Source organism: Tursiops truncatus, chromosome 7 (assembly GCF_011762595.2).
Source record: "Tursiops truncatus isolate mTurTru1 chromosome 7, mTurTru1.mat.Y, whole genome shotgun sequence".
NCBI lineage: Eukaryota > Metazoa > Chordata > Mammalia > Artiodactyla > Delphinidae > Tursiops > Tursiops truncatus.
Window position 1 is genome coordinate 35,042,319 of NC_047040.1, and position 25,552 is coordinate 35,067,870.

The 25,552-nt window shown below is 43.1% G+C and overlaps 2 protein-coding genes across 6 annotated transcripts in view; one reads left to right on the forward strand and one right to left on the reverse strand.

Moving 5' to 3' along the window:
• SPATS2L (spermatogenesis associated serine rich 2 like) overlaps positions 1-10,184 on the reverse strand; it is a 169,421-nt gene extending 159,237 nt beyond the window's left edge. For 3 of the 5 annotated variants that reach the window (XM_019939196.3, XM_019939189.3, XM_073807430.1), the window contains exon 1: positions 9,354-9,493. The gene's annotated coding sequence lies outside the window, so the exon portion shown is untranslated. Of the gene's footprint in view, positions 1-9,353; positions 9,494-9,680; positions 9,785-10,161 lie in introns of those variants that run through there. The other 2 variants (XM_019939192.3, XM_019939191.3) reach the window with 2 other exon arrangements.
• On the forward strand, positions 8,448-17,405 carry LOC109550564 (uncharacterized). Its single transcript, XM_073807888.1, has 4 exons — positions 8,448-8,477; positions 8,587-11,084; positions 11,477-13,399; positions 15,225-17,405. Exons 1-2 carry the CDS (start codon positions 8,448-8,450, stop codon positions 9,562-9,564), a joined length of 1,008 nt encoding a protein of 335 aa, XP_073663989.1. The 3' UTR covers positions 9,565-11,084; positions 11,477-13,399; positions 15,225-17,405.
• Positions 17,406-25,552: the final 8,147 nt, after the last annotated feature.

Here is a 25,552-nt window from a genome sequence, read left to right on the forward strand (position 1 = left end):
GTCCTTGTGACAAGGTCCTTGGGACCCTGAGGAAGGTCTGTATACCTTCCTCAAGCCTTCTGGGCCAAATGACCCACAGACTGCTGCCCTCAGTATCTTAAGGCATAACTGAGGAGTACTAGTTGTTGGGCACGTCATTTTGTTTGATGCACAATGGCTTTATCATGTACATATTATTGAGGCTCAAGACACTGGAGGACCTGGGACTTCTCCCCCTGGGAAAGGGTCCATGGCAGGATGGGGGAATCTCAGAGACCTAGGTGTGGCTCTCGGTGTTTTGTCTGTACCTCACAAGCAAGAGGCTTCCCGGGACTCCACTTGCCCTGCCCTAGCTCCTCCTGTCTACCTCAAATCCTCCCTCTAGCACACAGTATCCCCGTTTCCCTCTCCTGATGGTGACTGGGTGGGCCTGGCGAGACAGATGTGCCAGACTCGTGATTTTAGCCCCGTGCACACTGTGTGAAGGACAGTAGGTTTCACAAACTGTCTCTCTGATTCTGAATCTTATCTAAAACACTTTAATATCTGTGGACTTAAGAAACTGAGCAACTGCTGCTTCTCTATACCTGTAGGGCTGACTTAATCATTCAAAAAGCTCCTGGGCTTGGCTCATAACAGGATGCATCTCCTGGGAACAAGGAGATGTTCTATAACGATGCTGTCCAATATGACTATTATGCGAGCCACACAGGTAGTTTAAAATTTCCTAGTAGCCATGTTAAAAAAAATAACATAAAGAGAAACATGAAGTTAATTGCAATAATATATTTTATTTAACCCATTATATCCAAAATTGTTTCAACATGTAGTCAATAAAATTTGTTCATGAGCTATTTTACATTCCTTTTTGCGTACCAAGTCTGAACCCGTGGTGTATTTCACACTCATAGCACATCTCAGTTTGGACCGGGTGCATTTCAAGTGCTCGGCAGCCACAGGCAGCTAGTGGCCACAGTACTGGACAGCATAGTTCTTCAATCTCTTGTCTGTTCCCATCCCTCCTCTCCTTCCTCTCCTGTAACAACTCATTTCCTTTAGTAGGGATGCTGTGGGGAGGGGTAGTCAGTGGGGACCTGGATCATTAGAGAAGACTTTGATACACACCCGAAGGGAGAGCCCAGATCACAAAGGAGCTTTTGTGCCAGGCTAGGGATCTTAGATTTTATCCTGGAGAAACAGTGACTCTGCTGAAGGATTTTAAGCAGCAGAGAGTCCATGATCAAATTTGCCTTTTAGAAAGGCGGCAGTGTGGGGAAGGGATTGGAAGCAGGCCAGGCAGAAGGCAGGGAGACCAGTTACAAGGCTACTGCAGTAACCCTCAAGAGAGTGATGAGGGCCCGAACCTAGGCAGTCGTGGTGGTAATGGCCTAGAGAGGTGAGCACAGACTCAAGGGTTTGAGAAGACAGTTTTTACACAGCTTAGTCATCAATGAAAAGTACGGGTTGAGGAAGAGTGAGGATCCTAGAACAGCTCCCGGATTTTAAACTTGGTCAAGTGGGTTTCATTAATTGAGGTAGAGAACACAGAAGGAACATGCTGGCTGCAGAAGTAAGGGTTCTGAACTCCCTGAGTTTAAGACACCTGGAGCAGATGCCAGAAGAGTTCGGAGTTGCAGATTTAGGAATCGATGGCATATAGGTGGTAGCAGAAGGAAAGAGTAGGTGAGCAGAGGGTTGAAGGGGGAACCCTAGAGGGTACCGAGGTCTGAGAGGAGGAGAGGAACCAGCAGAGAAGTCTAATACAGAGCAGTTGGGCAACAGGAAAGACATCAGGAAAGGAATGACTCAGAAAACAGGTGGGCAAGGTTTCAAGGAGTAGTGATCAGTAACACCAGAGACTCCTGCACAATGAAGCTGGCGGTCTGCAGGACAGAGGTGGCCATTATGAGAGGACAGGGCTGTAGAGGGTTGGGGAGGTGTGGGTGTTGTGTGAGGACCTGTTCTTCAAGGAGCTGCCTTCTAAGCCCAGGAGGGAGATGCAACGTGACCAGACCAACAGGGAAGGGGCCGCAGGGATTTTGTTTTTGACTTCTGTTGTTATTAAAGAACGGAAAGGCTTATGAATGCTTATGTGACGAGAGAGAGGGCTGGTTGAGACCCTGAAGGAAAGCGAGATAATGGAGCAAGATCCCTGTCCAGACAGGTGAGCCTCTGACTGGAGGAAAGTAAAAGGTAGAAAAGGAATGAGGAAGAAGGGCCTGCCATTTATAAGGAAGATACAACGTGACCATTGCAAAACGACTTTTCTTTATTTAGAAATACATGTGAAATATAATTACAGGTGAAGGCTTTTTTTCTTTAATAGTACTACACATCATGTATAAAATCAGATAAAAGTCACTAGTTTTCTGGAGCTCCAGATGTGTGGTCTTGGTGTATTACCAAATCTTTCACATCCCTGTGGACTTAGCCTCCACATCACCTCAGGGGACGTTCATCACTGGGAAGGGCCACAGCGTGGTATATAGCTGGTGGCCTCTCTGATTGGTCGGTGTCTGTGCCGAACTGATAGGTAAATATTTCCCGTATCACCACGAATTACCTTAAAAGGTGGTGTAAGAAAAAAGCCACTGATCAACTCTGCAGATTGATCAAGCTACGTAACTTCCTAGAGCCCCCTCCTTAAAAGGATACATAATCTCTACCTTGCAAGATAGCTGTTAGGTTTAAATGAGATGATCACTGAGTGGTGGCCATCAGGATGATGACGATGATCGTATTCACTTTGTTCTGAATTTCTAGGAATTGCGTGCTGCTGTTAATGAATTAGTGCTTGGCAACAATTAGCATCTTGATCCCCCAAGGAGAATTAAAGACTCAATCCTAGCGTTAGGAAGGGCCCCTAAAATTCCTAACGGCCATCTGACGTTTGCATCCTTTCTTCATCCAGTACATATTCAGTCGCTGCCCTCAAACTGCCTGGGCTGACACCTGCTCTACAATGTACTCACTACTCAACCTTCCTAGGCTTCAGTATTGCCCGTCAGTAAAATGGCGGGGGGGGGGGGGGGGCAGTAGCACTGCTTTGAGGAAGAACAGAGATGATGCATGTATTGAGACATTGCCTGGTATATGGTATAGCTCATGCTTAAATACATTTAATCATGGGGTCTTACCACCTCATGAACTAGCACAGTCCATAACAGGACCACCATCTTCCTTATACTGACCCCAAATCTGTCTCCCTGAAACTCACACCCATCGGTCCTAGTTTTACAGTCCATGGAGTAGTTATACAGAATCAGAATCTGGGAACTATAACAGTATGTTTACTCATTTCCTGAGCTCTGCTAGGATCACTGGGCAGGGTCCCACAGATGGCTGGCTACTTGGGACCACAATCAGTGCTGACCTCTTCCTATTTACATTACTATGAAAGTGTCCATCTTCAGTGGTGTTTCCATACCGCAGGAGACCTCTTCAAGCATTCTAAGCCAGTTGGATGCTACCCAGAAACGCACCAATTATACGGCTTACAAGACTTATTTTGCGCTTTATGTCATGGTCAGTTCAGCACTTGGCACCAAAGTACCTATTTCAGGTCTCCGTATCTCCTTTAAGTTTCATTACGGAACACTGCAGACCACCAGTACCCAGGAGAGTCCTAGTGGCATTTCAGCTTTTGAAGCAGTGGTAGTATATTAGAGGACCGATGTTAGAGTCAAAACACCCTGGAATGCCTGGCCTGTGTTCCTCCCAACCCTGCTGCCCTTCCCTCATCTCTATATTCCCAATAATAGCTATTGAAATCTGACCCAAAGCCTTTCAATAATCAGCTCAAATAACTGTCACTCTAGGAAGGTCCCCACCGCCCTCCAATCTGAAGGAAATTTTCCCTTCTGAGCTCTCTTAGACCTTTGTTTCTGAGATACATGTGTTATTTCTCCTGCTGGACTATAAACTCCTTCCCAGCAGAAACAGTGCCTTGTACAAAGTGAGTCTTATTAAAAGTTGAAAGAACTGCATTTTGTCCTGAATACTATATGATGGGTGTGGCAATTTTTCCCTACCTCACTTTTCATCCCTAGATGGATCCCCAGATGATTTATTATTTAATGTACAAGAAGCTTTTAAATGAAAAAGTTGGGTGGCTCTGCAATACAGTCTTGGATTTTGGAGCCGATTAGCTGAATGTTTATAAAACTGATAACTCTAATTGTTTTATGTATAAAATACTGGCATAAGGCCTCAATCCTTTCATTTTTGCTAACTAATGGGACTCATCACTCCACCTTAAAATAATGACAGCCTCCTTAATTCTAACTCACATTGCCAGCCTCCATCAGTACCTCAACTCTGGAAAATGCCAAGGCCTCAGAATCCTCACAGCTGATGAATGGAGAGGCTCATTAGAATCACTGAAGAAAAATGGGGAAAAAACTCCTTGACAGACGCCTCCTTCAAACGCTTGTCCCTTTTATCCAATGTCAACATTAATTTCTCTGTTAACAAATATTTATTGAGGTCATGACTAGGTGTCAAGCTGCAAGCTAGGCTCTGAGGACATGCTGATGAGCAGTACACAGGCAATATCAAAGCCCATCTTTAAAAAAAAAAAATTCACCTTTCTAGTTTATTGATTCTATAGGTCTACTTATCAAGGGCTTGCTATGCCCAAAGCTTGTAGATGGTTCAAAGATAGCATACAAGGTACATCAGTGCCCTCCAGGGACTTGCAATCTCATTGGGAAAGCAAGAATTGTGAACACAATAGTATAAGAGAGTATCTACTGGTCTAAAGAATGATGTGGACAAAAGGGCAGAAGAGGAAGAATCCAATGAGAGTAGCATGATTAGGGCGAGCAGACTTAACTTGGAGATTGTGCTTAGGTCAGAGGAAAAAGGAAAAGACATTCTAAAAGGGAGAGCATGAACAAAAGGGTACAAAGTCATCTTAGAAGGACAGTGAGATCCAATTAGTAGGAATAGAAGGTTCATGTTAGAAAAGTAGAAAATAAGGTTAGTAAGTAAAATTTGGGCAAGAGTGAGGTATATCCAAACCAGGTTGAGGGGTTTCCCCAGTGGCGCAGTGGTTAAGAATCCGCCTGCCAGTGCAGGGGACACAGGTTTGAGCCCTGGCCCAGGAAGATCCCACATGCCGCAGAGCAACTAAGCCCGTGCACCACAACTACTGAGCCTGTGCTCTAGAGGCCGCGAGCCACAACTACTGAGCTCACGTGCCACAACTACTGAAGCCTGCGCGCCTAGAGCCCGTGCTCTGCAACAAGAGAAGCCACGACAATGAGAAGCCTGCACGCCGCAGTGAAGAGTAGCCCCCGCTCACTGCAACTAGAGAAAGCCCATGCGCAGCAAAGAAGACCCAACACAACCAAAAATAAATAAATTAATTTTAAAAAATAATAAAACCAGGTTGAGACCTTGGACCAAAGGTGGGGGGAGGGGGAGGGGGAGGGGAAGGGGGAGGGGGGAGGGGAGGGGAGGGGGGAGGGGAGGGGTATAAAAAGAATTTGAACTAGTGAAAAGAGCACTAGCTTTGGAATCAGACAAATCTGAGTTCAACTCAGACTTCCTGTGAGACAATCCTTGGATAAGAATTCTAAGGAGAAGAGGCTTTAGGAAGGTTGATATGATGAAGTGCGAAGCATGGGGAGAACTCAATTACAGAGAGACGGTATGTAGCAGATTACAATCATCCTAGAATAGGGATGGCCGGGGGCCTGGGCTATCGGGGTGTGGGGAGTGAGGAATGCCAAGGAAATGTGGGAGCTGGCTCGGAAAAACTCTTACAAAGGAAGAGATAACAGGACTTGGTGCCCGATTTTACTACTGGAATGAACGAGAGAGAGAAGAGTCAGGGATGGTTCCTAGGTCTCCAGTCTGGGTGATGAAGAGAACGCTAACAGTATGAAGAAAAGAAAAGTCTTTACAGTGTGAAAGGAAGAGGTTTAGCAGAGGATATAAAAAGTTGATAGGCATGCAGCCGTTGGCCTAACAACAGGACATCAACCATGAAAACTATTAAACAGGTGCATAAATGAGAATAGAGTTTGTGTCAGGACTAGAGAGAAAGATTTGTATGTATAAGGGTAAATAACACCATCACATTTAAGAATATTTTTATTAGAAAATAAGAACTCTAGCTGTTAAACAAAAATAATGGGAAGGATATAAATAGTAGAGAGAAATGCATCCTCACAGACTATTTTTCTTAGCTATGGTACTTAGGGGATCCTATCCATTATCACAACACTGAACGAATAAACTTCTATAGAAATTCAACATATGGCCTATTTACATAACAAGCATCACAACTCCAAATTAGCCATTTTGATGTGTCAAGGAAATAACACCTTCATAGCAGACTACTTCAAGAAAATGGAAGAAAAAAGAAAGGCTTGTTTTTCTTCTAGAATTATGTGTACTGGGTTTTTAACTGTTTGTATCGTGAAAATCACATTTCAATTGTGTGATTACACTCTAAGACAGAACAGTGATGGAATGAATTGATTGGCTGAATTATGCACGATCATTCAGAGATCAATAAACAGACTCCATCACTTAAATCTGCCCATATTATGTATCTGCCCTCATGTCCTATGTCATGCTTGTGAAAGCAACTGTTCTGTGTACAAAAACTATAACAGCCATCTGATTCAATTATCACAGTCAAATAACAGTAAAGGGTCTACAGAAGATGCCTGGGAAAGAAGCACAAGGGAGCAGTGAGTAAGCAGTATCTGTCTAATCCAAAACCTACTCCACTCTAATCATATGGCGAGACAGGTGGTAGCAGCTTAGATCTTACCGTGAGCAACCTCGACTTCTTCCATTTATCAAACTGTAACCAAAAGTTCTTGTCCTGCCTCATGAGACACTGATTAAAGCTGTGTAAAGGTAAACAGGATGAAGACCACCTAGGTGCCTTCAACACAAAAGCCATAAATGAATGTTCACTGATGACAACAGCACAACTCTATGATCAGAGGCTGAGAAACTGATAAAACTTAGAACCAAAAATGAAACGTTTCTAAAGCTTAACTTCTGATGGAAAGTATTTCCATTTGCACGGCAAAGCAGGTCTTTGAGACGCTTCCTATTGGCAGCGCATCAAAGACTGAAATGGTGTGGCCTAAGCATTTTCTTTTCCTGATCATTACAGCGGTTGGCCAAGCAGCCTCACAAGCCCACAGACACCTATCCCCACAAAGGCCACTTGAAAATCAGTGCAAGCACAGAAACAGTCAATTGAAGGCTTTCATTATGGGGCTCCCTAAAACAAAACGAATACAAAAGGAGTCTTGATCATTTTGCCTAAGTACTTTAAACTAAGTTGATTCCTAGAAAAACTATTTAATATTTTCAGAGGCAAGGATTAAAGAAAGAAAGAAAATTTCCAATTAATATACTCCTTCCCCAGATGTTGAGGTTTTTTTACTATCCTCTGAAATATTCCCTGCATTCAAGTGCTTGTATTTTTATGCAAATTATCCTTTGGAGCTAGTCGTGTGTGTGTGTGTGTGTGTGTGTGTGTGTGTGTGTGTGTGTGTGTGTGTGTGTTTAAAGCCACACAAAGAATCGGACATATTTTTTGTTCTGCTGCCCCATAAAATAGATTTTAACAAAGCTTGAGTTTAATCCAAAACTCTAATTAGAGACTGCAGCAGTATTTGCCTTGTCCAAATAGAAAATCATTCCCAAAGTTGATTTTTCCCCACTTAGAGCTCCAACAAATATTTTCATACACAGATTTTTTAAAAAACACTATAATTTAAAAAAAAACCCACTAAAATTACTTGATAAAAACTGCCCCCACCCATACAACACACTGCTTTCTGGTTGATACAATTTGATAAGGCCAATCAAATACTTTATCCAGAAGGCAACTGTAGACTTCACTTTCAGAGTATCTTTCAAAGTCACTGTATTTGTTACTTGAATATTCTTTTCTTTCTTTTCCAGAATGAAGCAATTTCTGACTTCCTGTCCCTTCTTTTCCCTGCCATATTGCACATCTGCTTTATCTCTAGAAAACAAAATCAATCATAATGGCAATGAATCGTTCCTTGAAGACAAACTAAACCGGTCATAAAGGTTACACGACCTTACTCTTTTAAATACTGGCATAAAGCTTCTTCCTCTGCATAGGTTCTAAAATTTCAGAGTCGTTTTTTTTTCTTACTTGCAAGACGATTGGTAAAAGTTTTCAATATAATATTTCTTTAAATGTAAATAAGTGAAAAATATTACACATAATATTTTATGTAAAGAAAGAGACTGTGTTTGAAGTTCAAGGTTTTTCACTAGCTCTCAACCTACAGATTCTGTAATACACTCAAAGGAAAATGCTGCACAGAAAGAATCTTTACATGTCAGGTCTCCAAAACCTTGGCATCTGCTAAAACCTGGACTGCTGGGAATTGAAGGCTCAGGAAGTTCACAAACACACACACCAAACCCCCAAGAGGTGGAAACCTCCAGTTGAGAAGATGGGAGGTTTCAGTCGCATCCCCGTCCAGGTAAAGTCTCAGCCCTTCACCTCCTACGTCTGCAGTAAGTATTAACCGCCGAACAGAGTGGGAGAGAGCGGGGCCGATCTTCCAAGACTCGGAAAAGTCGAGCATGTAGGGAGAGCGGGAAGACCCTCTCGCATCTCCGGAGCCACCGCTGTCTTGGGCTTGGGCCGCTGTCGGCCGACTCCGGGTCCGCCCGCTCAGACGCGGCAGCGCGACCGCTTCGTCCCGCGGCCGGGTCGCTCGGCATCTACTCCTGTCACGCCGCGGGCAACTGCGGCGACTTTGCCGGCACCGGGGGTCGCCGCATCCTACTCCCGCCTGGCGCCCAAGGGGCGCGGGTTTCCCCGGACCCGCGGCCCCCGGGCCGGGCGGCGATCAAGGGCGAGACGCTGCCGGCGGAGGCGGCTCGGAGCGGGAGGGGGTGGGTCTCCGTCCGCCGGGCGGGTGGAAGGGGACTCTAGCGCGGGGGAGGGCAGGCGAGGGACCGCGGCCGATTCAGATCCGGGGCGGGCGGGTCCACGTCGGAGCGCGGCGGCCACACGCTCGCCCCGGGCGCGCGAATCGCGCCGCACCGGGCGCCTCCTCCCGCCAGCCGGCTAGCTCGCCCGTGCCGGCCCGAGAAAGGAAGGACGGCGACCTCCGCGTCCGGTCCGCTCGGCCAGCCCGCTTCGGCGCCGAGCGGGGGGCCACACCCAGCGTCCCGGGAGGCGGCTGGGGCTGGGCGGCCCAGGCTGCGGATGGCGCGGCCCAGGCTCAGTCACCGTCCCGGCCGCGCAGGCCCCGCCGCGTCCGCCCGAGCCCCGCGTCCCGGCCCGGGCCCGGCGGGCTGGCGGGGAGAGGGTCCCGGGCGGCGGCGGCGGCCGGGGATCCCGGGCTTACCTCTGTGCCAAGCGCCGTCCGCTCCGTCCCGGGCCGGGGAACAGGGATCGGGGGCGCGGTCGCCGGTGGAGGCGCGGCGGCGGTGGCGGCCCCTGCGGCGCGGAGGGCGGGCGGAGCAGGAGCCGCTGCCTGGGCCGCGCGCCGTCCGGAGCTCGCCCCGCGCAGCCGGCGCTCGCGGCGGAGGGCGCAGCCGGTTCGGCCCCCGGGCTAGATTCCTTCACTGACACAACTCCGGGTCGGCCCGCTCCACGCAGGGACACTCCCGCCCCTCGTAGGCTGCCCCCGCCCGCCGGCCGGCCGGCCAGCCCGCCCCTCGGTGTCACTCACCCAGGCGCACACACACCGAGCCGGCGCCCCTCGCTCCCGCTCGCACACACAGCGCTGCTCACGCCTCTCTCGGGTTTTGTATCCGCTCACACGCACGTTCTGACACAGATCCCTTCCCTCCACACGCCCTCCCTAGCTCCTTTCCCACCCCACTTTCTAGAAGAATCCCCGTACAGCTTCCGCGCTTTGCCTGCCCCACACCAACCTCCTCGCCTTTCCCCAAACCCCCGCCTCACTTAAACTGCCACTGTTATTCAAAGGTTTTGCCACACCCCGCACGTGTTGCAGGAGAGACATCCTCCCGTACCCAGGAGAATGAACTTTGCTCCCCCCAGCACCGTCTACAAATGCAAGATGCTTTTATTTTTAGAAAGCACTGATGCTTTCTGGTGCTGAGCCAAGCTCAAAATGTAAACAAAGGTAGCCGATTCCGAAATGACCTGAAGAACCAGAGGCTGTACTGGGTTTGGTTGGGTCTGACCTTAGAAACGCGGCTAACCGGGAGTATTCCGGCTCCTCCCTTTCGCTGCCTTTCAGGCTGGAGGACGGGTTGCTCTAAACGTGCGTGATAACGAAGTTCCAGATAGACACCGTGGGCACCAGCCCATGGATTTCTGCCTGGGAGTACAGTAGTCGGGAGAGTAAAGGCAGTTTCTCAATCATTATTCATGACGGAAGCACTTTAGATAACACACCTCTTCCAGAGGCAGTAGAGTGAAATGCAGGCATCTCTCCAGTTTTGTTTTGTTTTGTTTTTTCAGGGTGACTTAACCTCCCTTTTTCTCAATACCAATAACCGATTCTCAGCGGCTCCTTGGATGTCAAAGCCCCTTGCAAATACGCAGGCCGGAGTTACTTAACGCCTTTCGCGCTCCAAACTCTAAGGGGCCCCTGAGTGTACAGCAGAATGGTATATGATCCGATGTTTAGGAATTCATAATTTGAAATTAGATACAAACACCTTTCTGGTAAAGTTCAAATGTTCTAACATAGTGTGCCCCTGTGGACAAAGCACAGCCCTAATAAGGGATAAAGGAGCCGAAAGCCAAGGAACCTATTTTCTTTTGTGACTTGTGGTGGCGGTTCTTGTTGCACTGGATGGGTGTATGGATCATATAATTTATTTAAAAATATTTGTAAGTGCTTTATAAGTATTAACTTGTTTTTTTTTTTTGCGGTACACGGGCCTCTCACCGCTGTGGCCTCTCCCGTTGCGGAGCACAGGCTCCGGACGCGCAGGCTCAGTGGCCATGGCCCACGGGCCCAGCCGCTCCGCGGCATGTGGGATCTTCCCGGACCGGGGCATGAACCCGTGTCCCCTGCATCGACAGGCGGACTCCCAACCACTGCGCCACCAGGGAAGTCCAGTATTAACTTGTTTAATCCTTCAAACAGTTCAATCAGGTAGGTAGTATTTTTGAACATTTTTTATAAAGAAACTGAGGCATGGAGAGGAGAAATGTTAGAGGGAGGGTTTGAACCTACACAATCTGGCCCCCCCTATGCTACAGAAAGGAAAACCTGCTTCTAGAAGCCATATTACATGTAAATATAAAGGATAAGCATCATATTGCTTATTGAATTAAGACGGAAAGGTAACTTGTAACAATTTGACTTGGAATTTGATGCACTTTTTAGGTCCTCTGGCAAAATAATTCACTTAAGTTTTGGGGAGTTTCTCCTCATAATTAGAATTCCAAAATGAGTAATAAATTATTGTTTTCCTAGGAAGGGCTTTGGAGAGAACATTGAACTCAGTCTTCATTCCTTTCTTCTACCACTTCATTACTTCTTAGGACTCCAAATCTAATTTGTTTAGTAAAGTCTGAAAGAAGAAAGCCTTCAAGACCTGAATATGACCAGAGGGAAGAAAGGGTTTTCAGAAGCCCATACATGGCCTTTTACCTTTAAGGGCTGTTTCCCAGTAAGTAGGTAGTAACCACAAGAATAACTGGTGTGTATATGGAGAGTGGAAATATTAAAGCATTGAATTTGATGAAAAATAAATAAATGGAGAATGGGTGTATAGTAGTAGCCACTGTACCACAAACTAGACTAAAACTAATTTTCTACTGGGAATGGAGTGGACGCCTAGTCCATGAAAAGACAATTATAAAGTAACTAAAGAAAATAATTACAACTTTCAAGGGTTATTAAGGGACCTAGCAAAAGAAATCAGACTTTTAAAAGTTTATACACAGTGAGTTTCAAATAAAACTTAAACCTTTTGCTGTTCAAATTAATCTACTCTTAGGAAAAAAAAAGTGAAAACTTTCTCGGAGAGAGGGTTTATTCAATAAGCATTTGAAAATTTCTTGGACATCAAATAACTAACAAAGCAGTATTTTGATGAGTCAAGCATAAGTGATTTTTAAAATATATGAATTACATTCCTATAATTACGTGGAGATATAAAAATCCAAAGAAATAAAATATGAAAAAGATATGTATTGGTGCTGACACCAGATATTGAGAATTTATTTGAAAAATTACGTTATTTGAAATTTTGATCAGAAGGTTATCTGTATAATGCTAACATGACTCTTTTTCAAAATGATTCTCTATGATTATAATCTGTGAATCTCATTTTACTATTTTCTAAGCTAAATGGAAAAGTGAAAGTCTTTTCTTCAGCAAACAAACAAGAATCGTTAAGAGTAGACATTTTCTGGGCTTCCCTGGTGGCACAGTGGTTGGGAGTCCGCCTGCCGATGCAGGGGACATGGGTTTGTGCCCCGGTCCCGGAGGATCCCACATGTCGCGAAGCGGCTGGGCCCGTGAACCATGGCCGCTGAGCCTGCGCGTCCGGAGCCTGTGCTCCGCAACGGGAGAGGCCACAACAGTGAGAGGCCCGTGTACCGCAAAAAAAAAAAAAAAAAAAAAAAGAGTAGACATTTTCTGAGAGATGAACAGAGTATGTTAGTTTGTATATTATAATATTTCCATATAGGTATTTTTAATCTGTGTCTGCTGCTTTCCTCCATATTGTCACTTACACCCCTTATCTGATGTGCATAATTGTAAGCGTGGGGGAAAAATGCATATCCTGCAATGAGGCTGACCTTTTCCTTGAAAGATTTCAGCAAAATGCCATATTTCCTATTTTCCATCTCCTAGATTGTCCTGATTCTCTAGCCATGGCCATTCAGAGCAGGGTTCACATTCATGGAAGCAGCTCAGATCCCAGAAGCCAGTTTTAGGCCATGGTCAATTGTCTTTATCAGAATTTTGGCATCCGAGTAAGTATGGAGACAGAGAGTGATTTTTAGTTGCTAGGCTCCAGACCACTGACCGCTGGGCTCCAGGCCGCTATCCAGACCTACTGGAAGGCCTTTCATCTAGAGATCCTTGACTTTGACTAGGTGCAGGGACTGGGTACAATCTGAGGGATCTCCCTTTGGGAGGAGTTGAATGTGTTCTGTGTGTGTGAGTGTGGTGTTCATTAGAGCTGTTTACAAATATTCCAGCTCTGCTTTCTTCAAAGCATATGGTAGGTTTGTGTGTCCCCAGCATACTGAAGTACAGGGTAGCTCTGCAACTTGCTGCAGCCAATGAAATCAGCTCTGGGCAGAAGTTAACAGCTAGTGTGTGTTCTATTTTCCCCTGTAGCACTACAATCAGCAAGGTGCCTGGTGGTAGCTGCTCCGTTGGACTGCAGTGCATGATGATAAAGAGCAATGCCACCCCTGCTGACCTTCCCTTCCTGGACAGGAGTATGAGTGAGAAATAAACCTTGTTGTTTTAAACCACTGAGATTTAGGGGTTGTTTGTTTCTGCAGTATAATCTAGCCTATTCTGATTACAAGTAGGGAGGGAAAAAGAAACAAATAATTGCAGGGCATACTGTGGCAGAGAATGGCTAATAATTCCACAACTCTGTTTCTCTTTTCTCCCTGGTGCACAACTAATTCACATTTCTCAACCTCCTGTGTAGTGAGGTGAGGCCATGTGACTGAACTGCGCCCAGTGTAATGTAGATGAAAGTTTTGTGCTCCACCTCCAGCCCCAACCGTGGAAAACCTCCTGCATGATCTCTCAGTCTCCATCTGCCATATGGAAACGAAGGGTTCTGAGACTCCAGAGTAGGAGTCAGCAAACTTTTTCTATAAAGGGCCATATGGTGAATATTTTAGGTTTTGTGGATCATGAGGTCTCTGTCATAACTATCTGCTGTTTTAAAGTAGTCATAAGCACTTTGTAAACAAATGGACATGGTTGTGTTCCAATAATGCTTTATTTACAAAAACAGGCAGTGGGTCTACGTGTCCTGGGGGTGGTAATTTGCTGACTCCTTACCTAGAGGAGGGTAGAAACACAGGATGGAGGGAGCCTGAATCTCTGAGTCACTCTATGGTATTTACTTGCTGAACACACACATTGAAATGTTATCTGAGTGAAAAAAGCAGCCTTCTGATGAGTTAAGCATAACTAATATGCTATCTTATTCCAGATTCCAGAAAAAATTCCAGATGGCTTAATAATCTAAACAAAGAAAACTATAAAATACTAAAAGAAAATGTAGGAAACTCTTTTACAGTATTGGTTATCTTAATAAAACTAGTTAGAAATATCATGATAAAACCCCCAGAAACTATAACAGAAAAGATTAAACAGATTTGACTACAAAACAAATAAACTACCCAAACATTTCTATACAGTGACAGGAACCATAAACAATATTAACTAATGGGAGAAACTATACGCAACATATATACACAATAGGAAAGAGTTAATATGCAAAATAACAAATAGCTTCTAGAAATCAATACAAAAAAGAGAACCAGCAAAATAAGAAAACGAACACAGGATATGAAGAGGTAATTTTTCAAAAGAAGGAATATGTGCCAATAAGCATATAGAAACATATTCAACCTCATCAATGATCAGAGTGTAAATAAGAACAAGACAGCATTTTTTACTTATGAGATTAGCAAAGAAGTGTTTTAATATAAGGTGTTTGTGAGTGTGTATAAAAACATAACAACTTTCATACTCTACTGACTATAGTATGAATTGATAAACATTTCTGGAAAGCAATTTGTATTATCCGTAAATATTAAAAATGCATATATATTTTGACCATGCATTTCCACTACAAGTAGTCTCTCCTACAGAAATACTAAGTGTGCAGAAATATATTTACATGTATGTCTATATACATATAATACAAATATTATAGTATTATTTGCAGGAGGAAAAAAGTTAGACTCCACCTCAACATTTATGAATAGAGGAATTGTTAAAAAAAATGGAGTGTATGTACACTGTGGAATAGTAAATAACTGTTGAAAACCAGGGAGCTATGCATGTGTTGACATGGAATTGTGTTCATGATATATTTTTGCGTGATGAGAGCAAGTCAGAACAATATGTACAGTACGTGCTCTAAAAAGAGGGCAAGGAGGGTGGAAATCTACGTATCTTAAAGGATAGGCACACTGTTGACATTGGTAGCCGCTGGGGTAGGGCTTTTCCATTTTTAACTTTGTACACTTCTCTTTTTCCCTTTGTATATAATTTTTATAATTACAATTTCTTTAAAAGGTACAAGGACAGAAGTCAAGAGAGACTGAAAGAAAAGCCCATTGTGGACCCTGGCCAACGCCGAGAGGTTGAGAGATGGATGGGCAGAGGAACAAAGACTTGTTGAAGACCTGCTGAGGCAAATCCAAAGGCATGAGTCACTCCCGTGGCGTTCCAATGGCAGCAGATTGAGTGGCTATGATCTGGAACCAGGGGTTCTGCTTGGAAATTTTCCAGGAAAGCGGAAAACTTGGGGTGAGAAGAGAAAGGATAACCTTGCCGGCCTGAGGGCAAAACATGTTGGAAACACAAAAAACAAATGATGTCCCTTGGCTGAACTTTCTTAGTCTATACAGGTGCTAAATATTAGGTTATCTTTTCACTTCTTCAGATTTTTTTAAAAATCTTCTCTTCTCAGGAGCTGAAATGAATATATACCTAATAGAAGGGGTTCTTTTTTTTTTTTTTTTGGTTTTAAAGGTTACATGTCACTGTGTATTCTAGGAAGATAATTTGAGGTTCATTCAACCTTAGTTGTGCCAGCAGGAAGACAAATGGCCCCGGTGTGTGTTATAGGTGTACACACTGTCACTAATTCAGGATGCCTTCATTCATTCGTTCTCTGATGTGTATTAGCATTTTCTGTTGACCAAGAGTAGTTTTGTCACAAGTCTGATTAGTAGTGAGATGGAACATCTTGTACGTTTATTAACCATTTATTTTAAGTAATGCCTTGTTGATGTGTTACTTAAAAGAAAGTTTTATTTTATCTCTTGGATATAGCTTGTACACTAAAATTCCCCACATTATTGTATATTACTTACCTTATAAACAAAAGCCCACCGGTGCCGCTTTTGGATACCACACCAGAGAGGACAAAGGAAACTTGTTGTAAACCCAAACCCACTATTTAAAGAAATCTCGCGATTCCTCTGGGTCACAGCATAGGAATGAGCCAAAGGCAGGCAGATTCAGGCATTTTTCTTGTTGGTTGTACTCTGAGCACTTTTGCCCAGATCTTCACACATGTGGGACTGGCCTTGCCTGGCGTGGAACCTGAGACATGGGGGTATGCTGGTAACAAGGAAATGGTGCATTAGTTTGCTAGGACTGCCATAACAAAGTACCACAGACGAGGTGGGTGGCTTACAGCAGGAATTTATTGTCTCACACTCCAGAGGCTAAGAGTCCGAAATCATGGTGTCAGCCGCGTTGATTCCTCCGAGGGCTGTGAGGGAAGGATCTGTTCCAGGCCTTTCTCCTTGGCTTATAGATGGCTGACTTCTCCCTGTGTCTCTTCACATTGGCTTCCCTCCATATGCATCTGTCTTTATGTCCAAATTTCCCCTTTTTATAAGGACACCAACCATATTGGATTAGGGCTTACCCTACTGACCTCATATTAAAGACCCTATCTCCAAATGAGATCACATTCTGAGCTACTGGGGCTTAGGACCCCAACATATCTTTTTTCTTTCTTTTTTTTATTTTTTCAGGGCAGGGAAGCAAGGACAATTCAACAACAACTGATGGCATAATAATGAAGTTAATAGTAAAAGTGGGGTCAGAGCCTGGCTCTCTGACTAATTACCCAGGATTTTTTTATCAGACCCCGCACCTCTGCATTCCATGCTGTCTTCCTGCCCTTTTCCCTGGGTTCCTGTTGATACCTGTGCATTTCTCTAATGTAATAATGAGGTAATTGGGCATTTATCTCCCTGATGAGACTTCAGCACTAGCTGTGAGCAGGGACTGTGTCTTTTGTTCCTGTGTCTAGCACCGTGCCTGACCCAGACAAGGTGATTGAATGGATAACAACATCTATCTTGTAAAGACTGCCGGTCCACACTGCCACATTCGTCTTCCTGATTGCACAACTAAATATAAGTGAATCTAGACTCAGCCCTGTGAAACAAAGTGGCATGAAAACTTGAAACATTTAAAAATCCTTATTAAGTATATTGTGGCACATTGTGGATAGAAGCTTCTAGATGGGATGGTGGAATAAGGAAGTCCAAAATGGGGGAGTCCTTACATGCAGCTACTTCATGAGTGAAGCAAGTTCAGCCAAAGGATACTGTGCCCTACTTACATTAATAATGAACTTCAGATTTAAAGTCTAAGTTAAAAATTACAGTTAGAGAAAATGGAAATACTTCTGTGGAGATTATTCTATGGTTAATAAATAGAGTTCATGAGGAAGGCCTATGGGAGTTGTGTGTTTTTAAAACCAAGAGAACACAGAACCAAGTCAGAAGGGCAACTTAGCAACAGTCTTCAAGTGGAAGCACAGGGATGTTGATGAACGTTCCTGTCTCTGCTGAAGACAGAACCAGCATAGTTTATGCCACAGCATGCAAGGGTTTGGTTGACTATGAAGGAAGCGTTTCCCAATAGAATACTAAATATCCGGGTGGCTTGGATTCCAATACAAGCTGTGGTTTTACATCTTTCTATCATTTAAATGAAAACTCCTAAAATACATCAAGCCAAGCTCTTTCACTTACTGGCCATGAGACCTTGGAAAAGTTACATCATTTCGTTGAGAGTCTGTTTCCTTACTCATAAAATGGGTTTAATTTTTACCTCAGAGGGTTATAGGAGATTGAATATGAAGCATGTAGTACAGCTCCTGGCACATTGTAAGCACTCCAGAAATAGCATAAATAATGAACACAGAGCAAATATTAATTAATTAATTGTAATTAATTAATTAATTACATGTCAGACACCATTCTAAGCACCTTATGTGCTATTTCATTTTGGTTTCACAACGATCACGTGAGGTAGGTGCTTTTTTTTCCATTTTACGGGTGAGAAACTTGAGGCACAAAGATATTAAGTAACTTGCCCCACATCATATAGTAAGTGACAAAGCCCCAATACAAATCCAGGCAGTCTGTCTCCAGAGCCTGTGTGTCTAGTCACTAAACTAGCAACCTCTCTGTGTTTATAGTAACTAAATATTAGCTTTTTTAAAATAAAAAATTGGCATGCTCTTTAAAACTTCATAGTCTAATGGCCCCCAGCCTTTCAACATCCTTTTTATTATTGTTTTCCTTCCGTGTTTTGAATGGTTTTATTTACTACAATACTGCAATGATAAGTAATAATTTATTTTTCATTGCTATTAATGGAAGAAATATGTAACAGAACTCCAGATCAATATGAACTAACAGCATGATCTTAGAAGAATCTTGTCAAAGGCAAACAACTTGATGTTTTGGTTGGCTCATGCAGTTTCATCACCGCACAGTCTGTACCAGCCTTTCTGAAATAACTATAATAATTAACTGGTCCTCTTCCTTCCACTCTGAAGTTCACAGAAGTTAATATTCTGTGATGAGTCATCTATGATACTGACACATGAATTCCCTATACTGAAACATCAGAGTAGGTAGGTTCCCCCCCACGAATGACTGCTTCATGTGATTAAATCTATTCTGAAGACACAGATGTACTACATTAGCATTCTCAAATAGTGTGGTCAGTAGTTTTGGATACGTCTAGTTAAAGTCCCGAAGGTATTTTCAAAATATATATTCCATTATTAAATGTTAAAAGTGAATGTTTTAAAGTAGGAAACAAAATGTCAAATCCCTGGATGTAGGTGGGTATGAAAGGGTTCTCCGCAGCTGGAGGCTAAGGTAGACTGAAATCTGGCGGATCTGGAATTAGGGCTGTCCACTGCGTGCGCAATTCTGCAGGGGCAATTATGGGGAGAAACAAGCACTGGTGTGCTAGTAAACCACCTTTAAGAAGGGGAAAAGGCCCCAGTTGTAGCATTTGCCGATTTCCATATTACAAATACTCCTACCATGGCCAATTTCAAGGTACCAACAGTTTGACAACATTATATATTTATGTTTATTTTATCTTACTATATATTTATATTTTACAGTTGGCTCTATCAAGCCAGCATAAGCTTGCTCCATCAAATCCCTGGAGATAAACTAACTTGTTTATGAGTAGTCTCAGAATGGAGCCGGGAGATGCTACTAATGAGAATGAGTGTCTGACAGGGCAGGTGAAGGAGAAAGTCAAGAAATCAGATTTTCTAAGATGAAGTCCAAGACTGAAGACTTATAGCCAGAACTGATTTTGAGCCAAGGAGGCCACAAAGAGGAGAAATTCTGGAAGGTAGCAATCTAGTTACCAAACTGGGGATGAAAGGCTTGGACGCAGGGGCATATCCCAGAGATGATGACTGATTGGACAAGGAGGAGAAGGGGGGAAGATGCTGCAGTATAAGTAGGGTGAGGATCCGCTCACCTCAGACCAGATGTGTTTCCGTACCGATTGAAATTCTTGTCTGATACAGCCAGCTAATAAGCCAGCTACTAAGGAATAGGAAGCAGAGTGGGGATTTTGTTCCAAAAATTCTAGTACAAGGTGAGGAAGAAGGAGGAAGTACAGTTACTGAGACTAGGACATAAGATAAAACCTAAAATAACAAGCCTACTCAAAGTCAACTTCTCTGAAAGAGAGCTACTTAAATCCAAATCTGAAAGGCTTCCACCAAGGATCCCCTTTAGCCAGTAAGCCACAAGCAGAACAGATGGTCTACAGATAGCGATCAAGTGCTTGCAGCTGTTAGCAGAAAAGGGCCATCTCAGGGCAAGGGAACAGGTAGGTCATTATACTAAAGAGTAAAGAGCATTGGTTGTGAAGAGCTCAGACATTTCAGTATAGTTCTCGGCTGGAAAATCAAACCACACTTAGCTTCTCACAGCTTAGCGACCAAACTCTCTAGGCTACCCCTGATCTGACAGTACAACCCTTTCCCTGCCCACCCCCCCAACATATCAGGACCAAATTTCTGGATGCCTGAAGATGGTGACAAGCAGAGGGAGTGTGAGGAAGTGGAAACGATGGACATGGACCACCTTTTCTAGCAGCATGAAGTGGAGAGATGGAGCTAGAAAGAAGTAAGTGACCTAGGGGTTTGAGTGAAGGGGAAAAACAATAATGAAGTGACGACTGCCATGAATTCTGATCAAAATTAGGAGTATGACTGTGTTTATCTGGGGAAAAGAAAAAGCAGAGAAATAAAAGCTAGAAGTCTAGACACACAGACGTCATCTTTTCAGTGCTCCAGTGTGCTGTAACATCCTGAGAAGGGACGATTCAAATGTCCAACTGCTTCTTTTCTGCCTCCTTTATAATAACCAAACTGCAAGGTGAGAATATTAGAGCACTGGTGTCTGGCTTCTTCTCTGCAATGACGCACGAAGTGTCTCTCTCCACCAAGGTCACTAGAGACTTCCTATGTGCCAGAATCAGTTGACAGTGTCTACCCCTTATCTTCCCTGGCCTCCTCGAGTGATCTGACACTGTCCTCCTTGTGAAAACACTCTACTCCCCTGTGTTATCACTCTGAGCTCATTCAAGCTCTGGGATGGTCTCTTTCCGGTCTCACACTAGGGCATCTTCCTTCTCCTGCCTCTTAAATGTTGGTACTCCCAGTGTTCTGTCCTCAGTATTTTCACTCCTGAGTCTCTACTCTATTTCTAGATGACCTCCTCCATGTAAGTAATTTCATTTGCTCTGTACGAATGATAACTCCAGTATCTTTATCTTCAGCTCACAGCTCTGTCCTTGGCTCTAGACTTCTAGATCCTAAATCTATGTAATTATGTCCCACAAACAACTCCATTCCACAAGTCCAAAATTAGAACTCTCCAACAACTTCCAAAGCCTTTAGAGTATAGGAATTACAACTCATGCCTATTTTTATAGCCTCAGTGCATGGAAGGTTCAGCAAATATTGTCAAATGACAATATGGCTGGATATTTTCAACAAATGTATATTTAAATTTCATTTATTTATTTAATATATTACTGAGGTACAATTGATATACAGTAAATTGCACATATTTAAAGTGTACAGTTTGATGTTTTAACATGTGTATACCTTTCACCACAGTCAAGATGCAGAACAAAGGCATAACCCCCAAAATTTTCTTCTTTGTGCCCCTCTGTGAACCCTCCTTCTGTCCTCCCTACCCCTTCCCACTGCCAGACAACCAGTGATCCAATTTCTGTCACTATACTAGTTTCCGTTTTCTATAATGTTACGTAAATTATCTCATACGTTATATGCTCTTTTTTTGGCCTGGCTTATTTTGCTCAGCATAATTGTTTTAATTGTACTTATGCCTCATGTATCAAGAGTTCCTCCCTTTTTATTGCTAAATAGTATTCTGTTATGTTGGTATATCACCATTTGTTTATTTATTACCTGTGGATGGACCTTTGTGTTGTTTCTATTTTTAGCTATTACAAATAAAGCTGCTATGAATCATTTGTGGGAAAGTCTTCGTGTGGCATATCCTTTCATTTCCTTTGGGTAAATAAATAAGAATGGAATGACTATGTTATATAGTAGGTATACGTTTGACTTTATAAGAAACTCCCAAACTTTTCCTAATGTTTTGTACTATTTTACTTTCCCACTAGCGGTCTGTGATGTTCTAATTCTTCCACATCCTCAGTAACATTTGGTATGGTCAGTGGCTTTAATTTTAGCCATTCTGATAAATGTGAAGTGGTATCTCACCGTGGTCTTAATTTGCATTTTCCTATTGACTAATGATGTTGAGTATCTTTTCATGAGCTTATTTGCCATCCGTATATCTTCTTTGGTAAAGTGTTCACTTCTTTTGCCCATTTGAAAAATGTGTTATTGTGAGTTCTTTATACATTGTGAATATAAGTTCTTTATCATATATATATGGTTTGCAAATATTTTCTCCCAGTCCGTGGTTTGTCTGTTTATTCCTTTAACTGTGTCTTTTGAAGAGCAGAAATTTTTAATTTTGGTGAAGTTCATTTTGTTCTTTTATGGAGTGTGCTTTTGGTATCACGTTCAAGAAATCTTTACCTAAACAATAGTCACAAAAATATCCTATATTTTCTTCCAGAAATTTTAGATTTTATAATTAGGTCTATGATCCATCTTGAGTTAATTTTTGTATATGGTGGGAGCTATGAATTGAAGTTCATTGTTTTCCATGTGGATATTTAATTTGTTGAAACATATACATTTAAACAAACTATAAGGGTGTCTGTCTTTATTGTAAATCAGTGGAAACCTATACTTTAAAATTTTTAAATCAAAAATAGTGTGCCAGGGACTCCCCTGGTGTTGCAGTGGTTAGGAAATCTGCCTTCCAGTGCGGGAGACGGGAGTTTGATCCCTGGCCAGGGAACTAGATCCCACATGCATGCCAAGACTAGGAGTTTGCATGCCACGACTAAGGAGCCCACGAGCCACAACTAAGGAGCCCTCAAGCTGCAACTAAGACCTGATGCAACCAAAAGATAAAAAAATAAATAATAATAATGTGCCAACAGCCCAAACTGTTTGCCTAGTTTTTAAAAACATACTCTTTACTTATTCTATTTTCAAGGTATCTCAACTTTTAAATTTTTAAAAATTTATTTTATTGAAGTATAGTTGATTTACAATGTGGTGCTAATTTCTACTGTACAGCAAAGTGATTCAGATATATATATATATATATATATATATATATATATACACTCTTCTTCATATTCTTTTCCATTATGTTTTATCACAGGATATTGAATAGAGTTCCCTGTGCTATACAGTAGGACAAACTTTTAAATTTTTATAGTAAAAGAATAAGTCGACATTTATGTCTTGTGTCCTATTGGCTTATCAGCTTATCAAGTTTGAGTTCTATTAGCTTGCTTTGATCCAGATTGTTCCTAGGCCTTTCAGGGTGGGAGAAGAGTAATGGGAAGCAGGGTAGGCATGAACTAGGGATAAATGTACCTTATTGATGCCTCATTAAAATGCTCATAACTCTGAACTGGCACATTAGGGGGCCTCCAGGATTATTGCATGAAGCATCTTTTCTGTACGGATTTTGACCCAGGAGAGAATGGAATACTTTTAACAGTATGTGTATGTCTGTGTATTTTATTAGGAGGCAGGAAGAAGATGGCTGATTACAGATCTCGTTTATTTCAGTTGAGTAGAGAGAAAAGTCCTCGGACAAACCCATCTTCCTTCTTTGGAATGGCCCACCAGAGTTTAATAAAAAATGACTCAAGTATCTAGAGTGGTCTGTGAATTCCTAAAGCCGTTCTCAGACTGGAGATGACACTGCCTGCTCAGTGCAGCTGCGAGGAACCTTATTGTGGGTACTGGGAAATAATTTTGACCATTAAAAAAGTATCCACTTTTAAAAATGAGACACAATTTGTCATTAGCATCCTAAGTCTCTTCTTCACTTCTCCTTCTGGTAGTTTCTTCTCCTTTTCAGGTATTGAAGCCTCTCATGCTTTTGAGTGCTCTCTCCCTTTCACAAATCTAAACCTGCCCATGATTGATGATTATGTCTGAATGTATTATGTAACAGGGATACTTGCACATTAGCAGAGGACCAAGCCTTAACCAAAGGACTTTCTAAGGTTGGAATACTAGGGCTCAATAAGCCAATAGAAGAGGTATATATTTGGGTAGCCATTTAGGCTAGGTAGTGGACATACGTAGATACTGTGTTACTTCCAAGCATTCATTTTCCACTATCCCATTCTTCATAGCCCCCAGTATCTTTGGGAAGTCGTGAAGTTCCATAAAAGCTGAGCCCACCTCTAACTTCAGCTGTGGAACATTGACCAATTAGCTCTTTCAATGCTCCTGGCCCTTGAGATTGGTTCACAGATGGGACTATTTCACGAGTTGGTTCAGTGAGAGTGAATCTCAAGACATGTGTGGAAACTACCAGAAGTTTCTTCCCTATTCCTCCAAGCACTGGATTGTAAAATTGTAAGGGCTGAAATTGCTGCCACCAGGAGAGGAAAACTTCTATCTCAAACTTGGAAATGAAGCCAACACTGTAGATGGCCGAAGGGATATTCAATGAGAAAAGTTCTTGGTGATATAATTGAGCTGCTGGACCAAACTTCACTTGATTACTTCAAGATTGTTCCACTGTGTGAGGCAATACGTCTCCTTTTTCTTTTATGGCTGTCACTTAACTGAAAGAAAGATACAATGGCGTAGCTTAAGGCTGCAAGGAACTGAGATCTGCTCAGGTTTCCTCAGGGTTATGAGGATAAAGCACAACACCTCAGCAGGTCTCCTGAAAAACTAAAAATTGGTTCAAGAAACAGATGAGCTTGAGCAAATCTAATTTTTTTTTTTTTTTTTTTTTTTTTTTTTTGCGGTATGCGGGCCCCTCACTGTTGTGGCCTCTCCCGTTGCGGAGCACAGGCTCCGGACACGCAGGCTCAGCGGCCATGGCTCACGGGCCCAGCCGCTCCACGGCATGTGGGATCTTCCCGGACCGGGGCACGAACCCGTGTACCCTGCATCGGCAGGAGGACTCTCAACCACTGCGCCACCAGGGAAGCCCAAATCTAATTTTTTTAAATCTCCTCAGAAATTAGTATCTAACCTTATTCTGATGCTCTACTATGTTGGTGATTTAGCTGCTTTCCGGTCCAAGTACTACCAGTTACCTGATTCTCTTCTACTCTATTTCACATTCATATTTGAGTTCAGTCAGTTGGTTACAATTCCAGAACCCCTCTCAAACATCACTGGCAAACATAGATATCTGCTTGGCCCCCTCCACCCTGGTGGATAATCAGGTGCAGGGTTAAAAAGCAGGGTGAGGAGGGGTAAGGAAATCTTCAGCTGTAGGCTGTGGGTGTGGAAGTCACTCCAAGCTTTCTCAGGAGGGAGTCTTGTTAGGCACCGTGCGTGGGCTGTGCCAAGCAGTGTGCTTTCTGGAATCCCTACACTTGTGATGGGTACTGTGAGAGAGCTGAAGGAGCCAGGGAGCTGAGAGTTGCCAGGGATCTGACTGTGTGTGTAGGAACTTCTGGAATGGTCTTGCTGGCAATTCCTATGTAATCATATGATAAAAATGATGAAATATGATTTTGACAAAAATCACATGGGAATGTAGATGCCAAGGTGATGTGGGCAGGGTCCTGACAGTGTCTCCTATGATTCTATCAACCAGCTTTCCTGTCCTTGTCTCCTGATTGGGTTCAGTCAAGAAGGAGCCATCGTGAAAGGTGGGAGAGAATGGAGGAGAGTAATATTAGGCTATTTATGCCCCTGGCTCCCATCCTATGGGATTGCCTTAGGCTGGCTGTGTCCCTCGACCAAAGGCCACTGCTCTGCAGTCTGAAGATCACAGCTCCTCTCAAGGCGACCTTTTCTATATGAGTCTCTTTTTGTGGTTTCTGGTAACTGTCCCCTGCCCTCCGTTGTTACCAGCTCTGGTCTGGCACTATCTCTCTTGGTTCCTCTATATCCTTATTACACCCTTATAAATAGTCCTCTGCTAAATAAATCTCAGTTT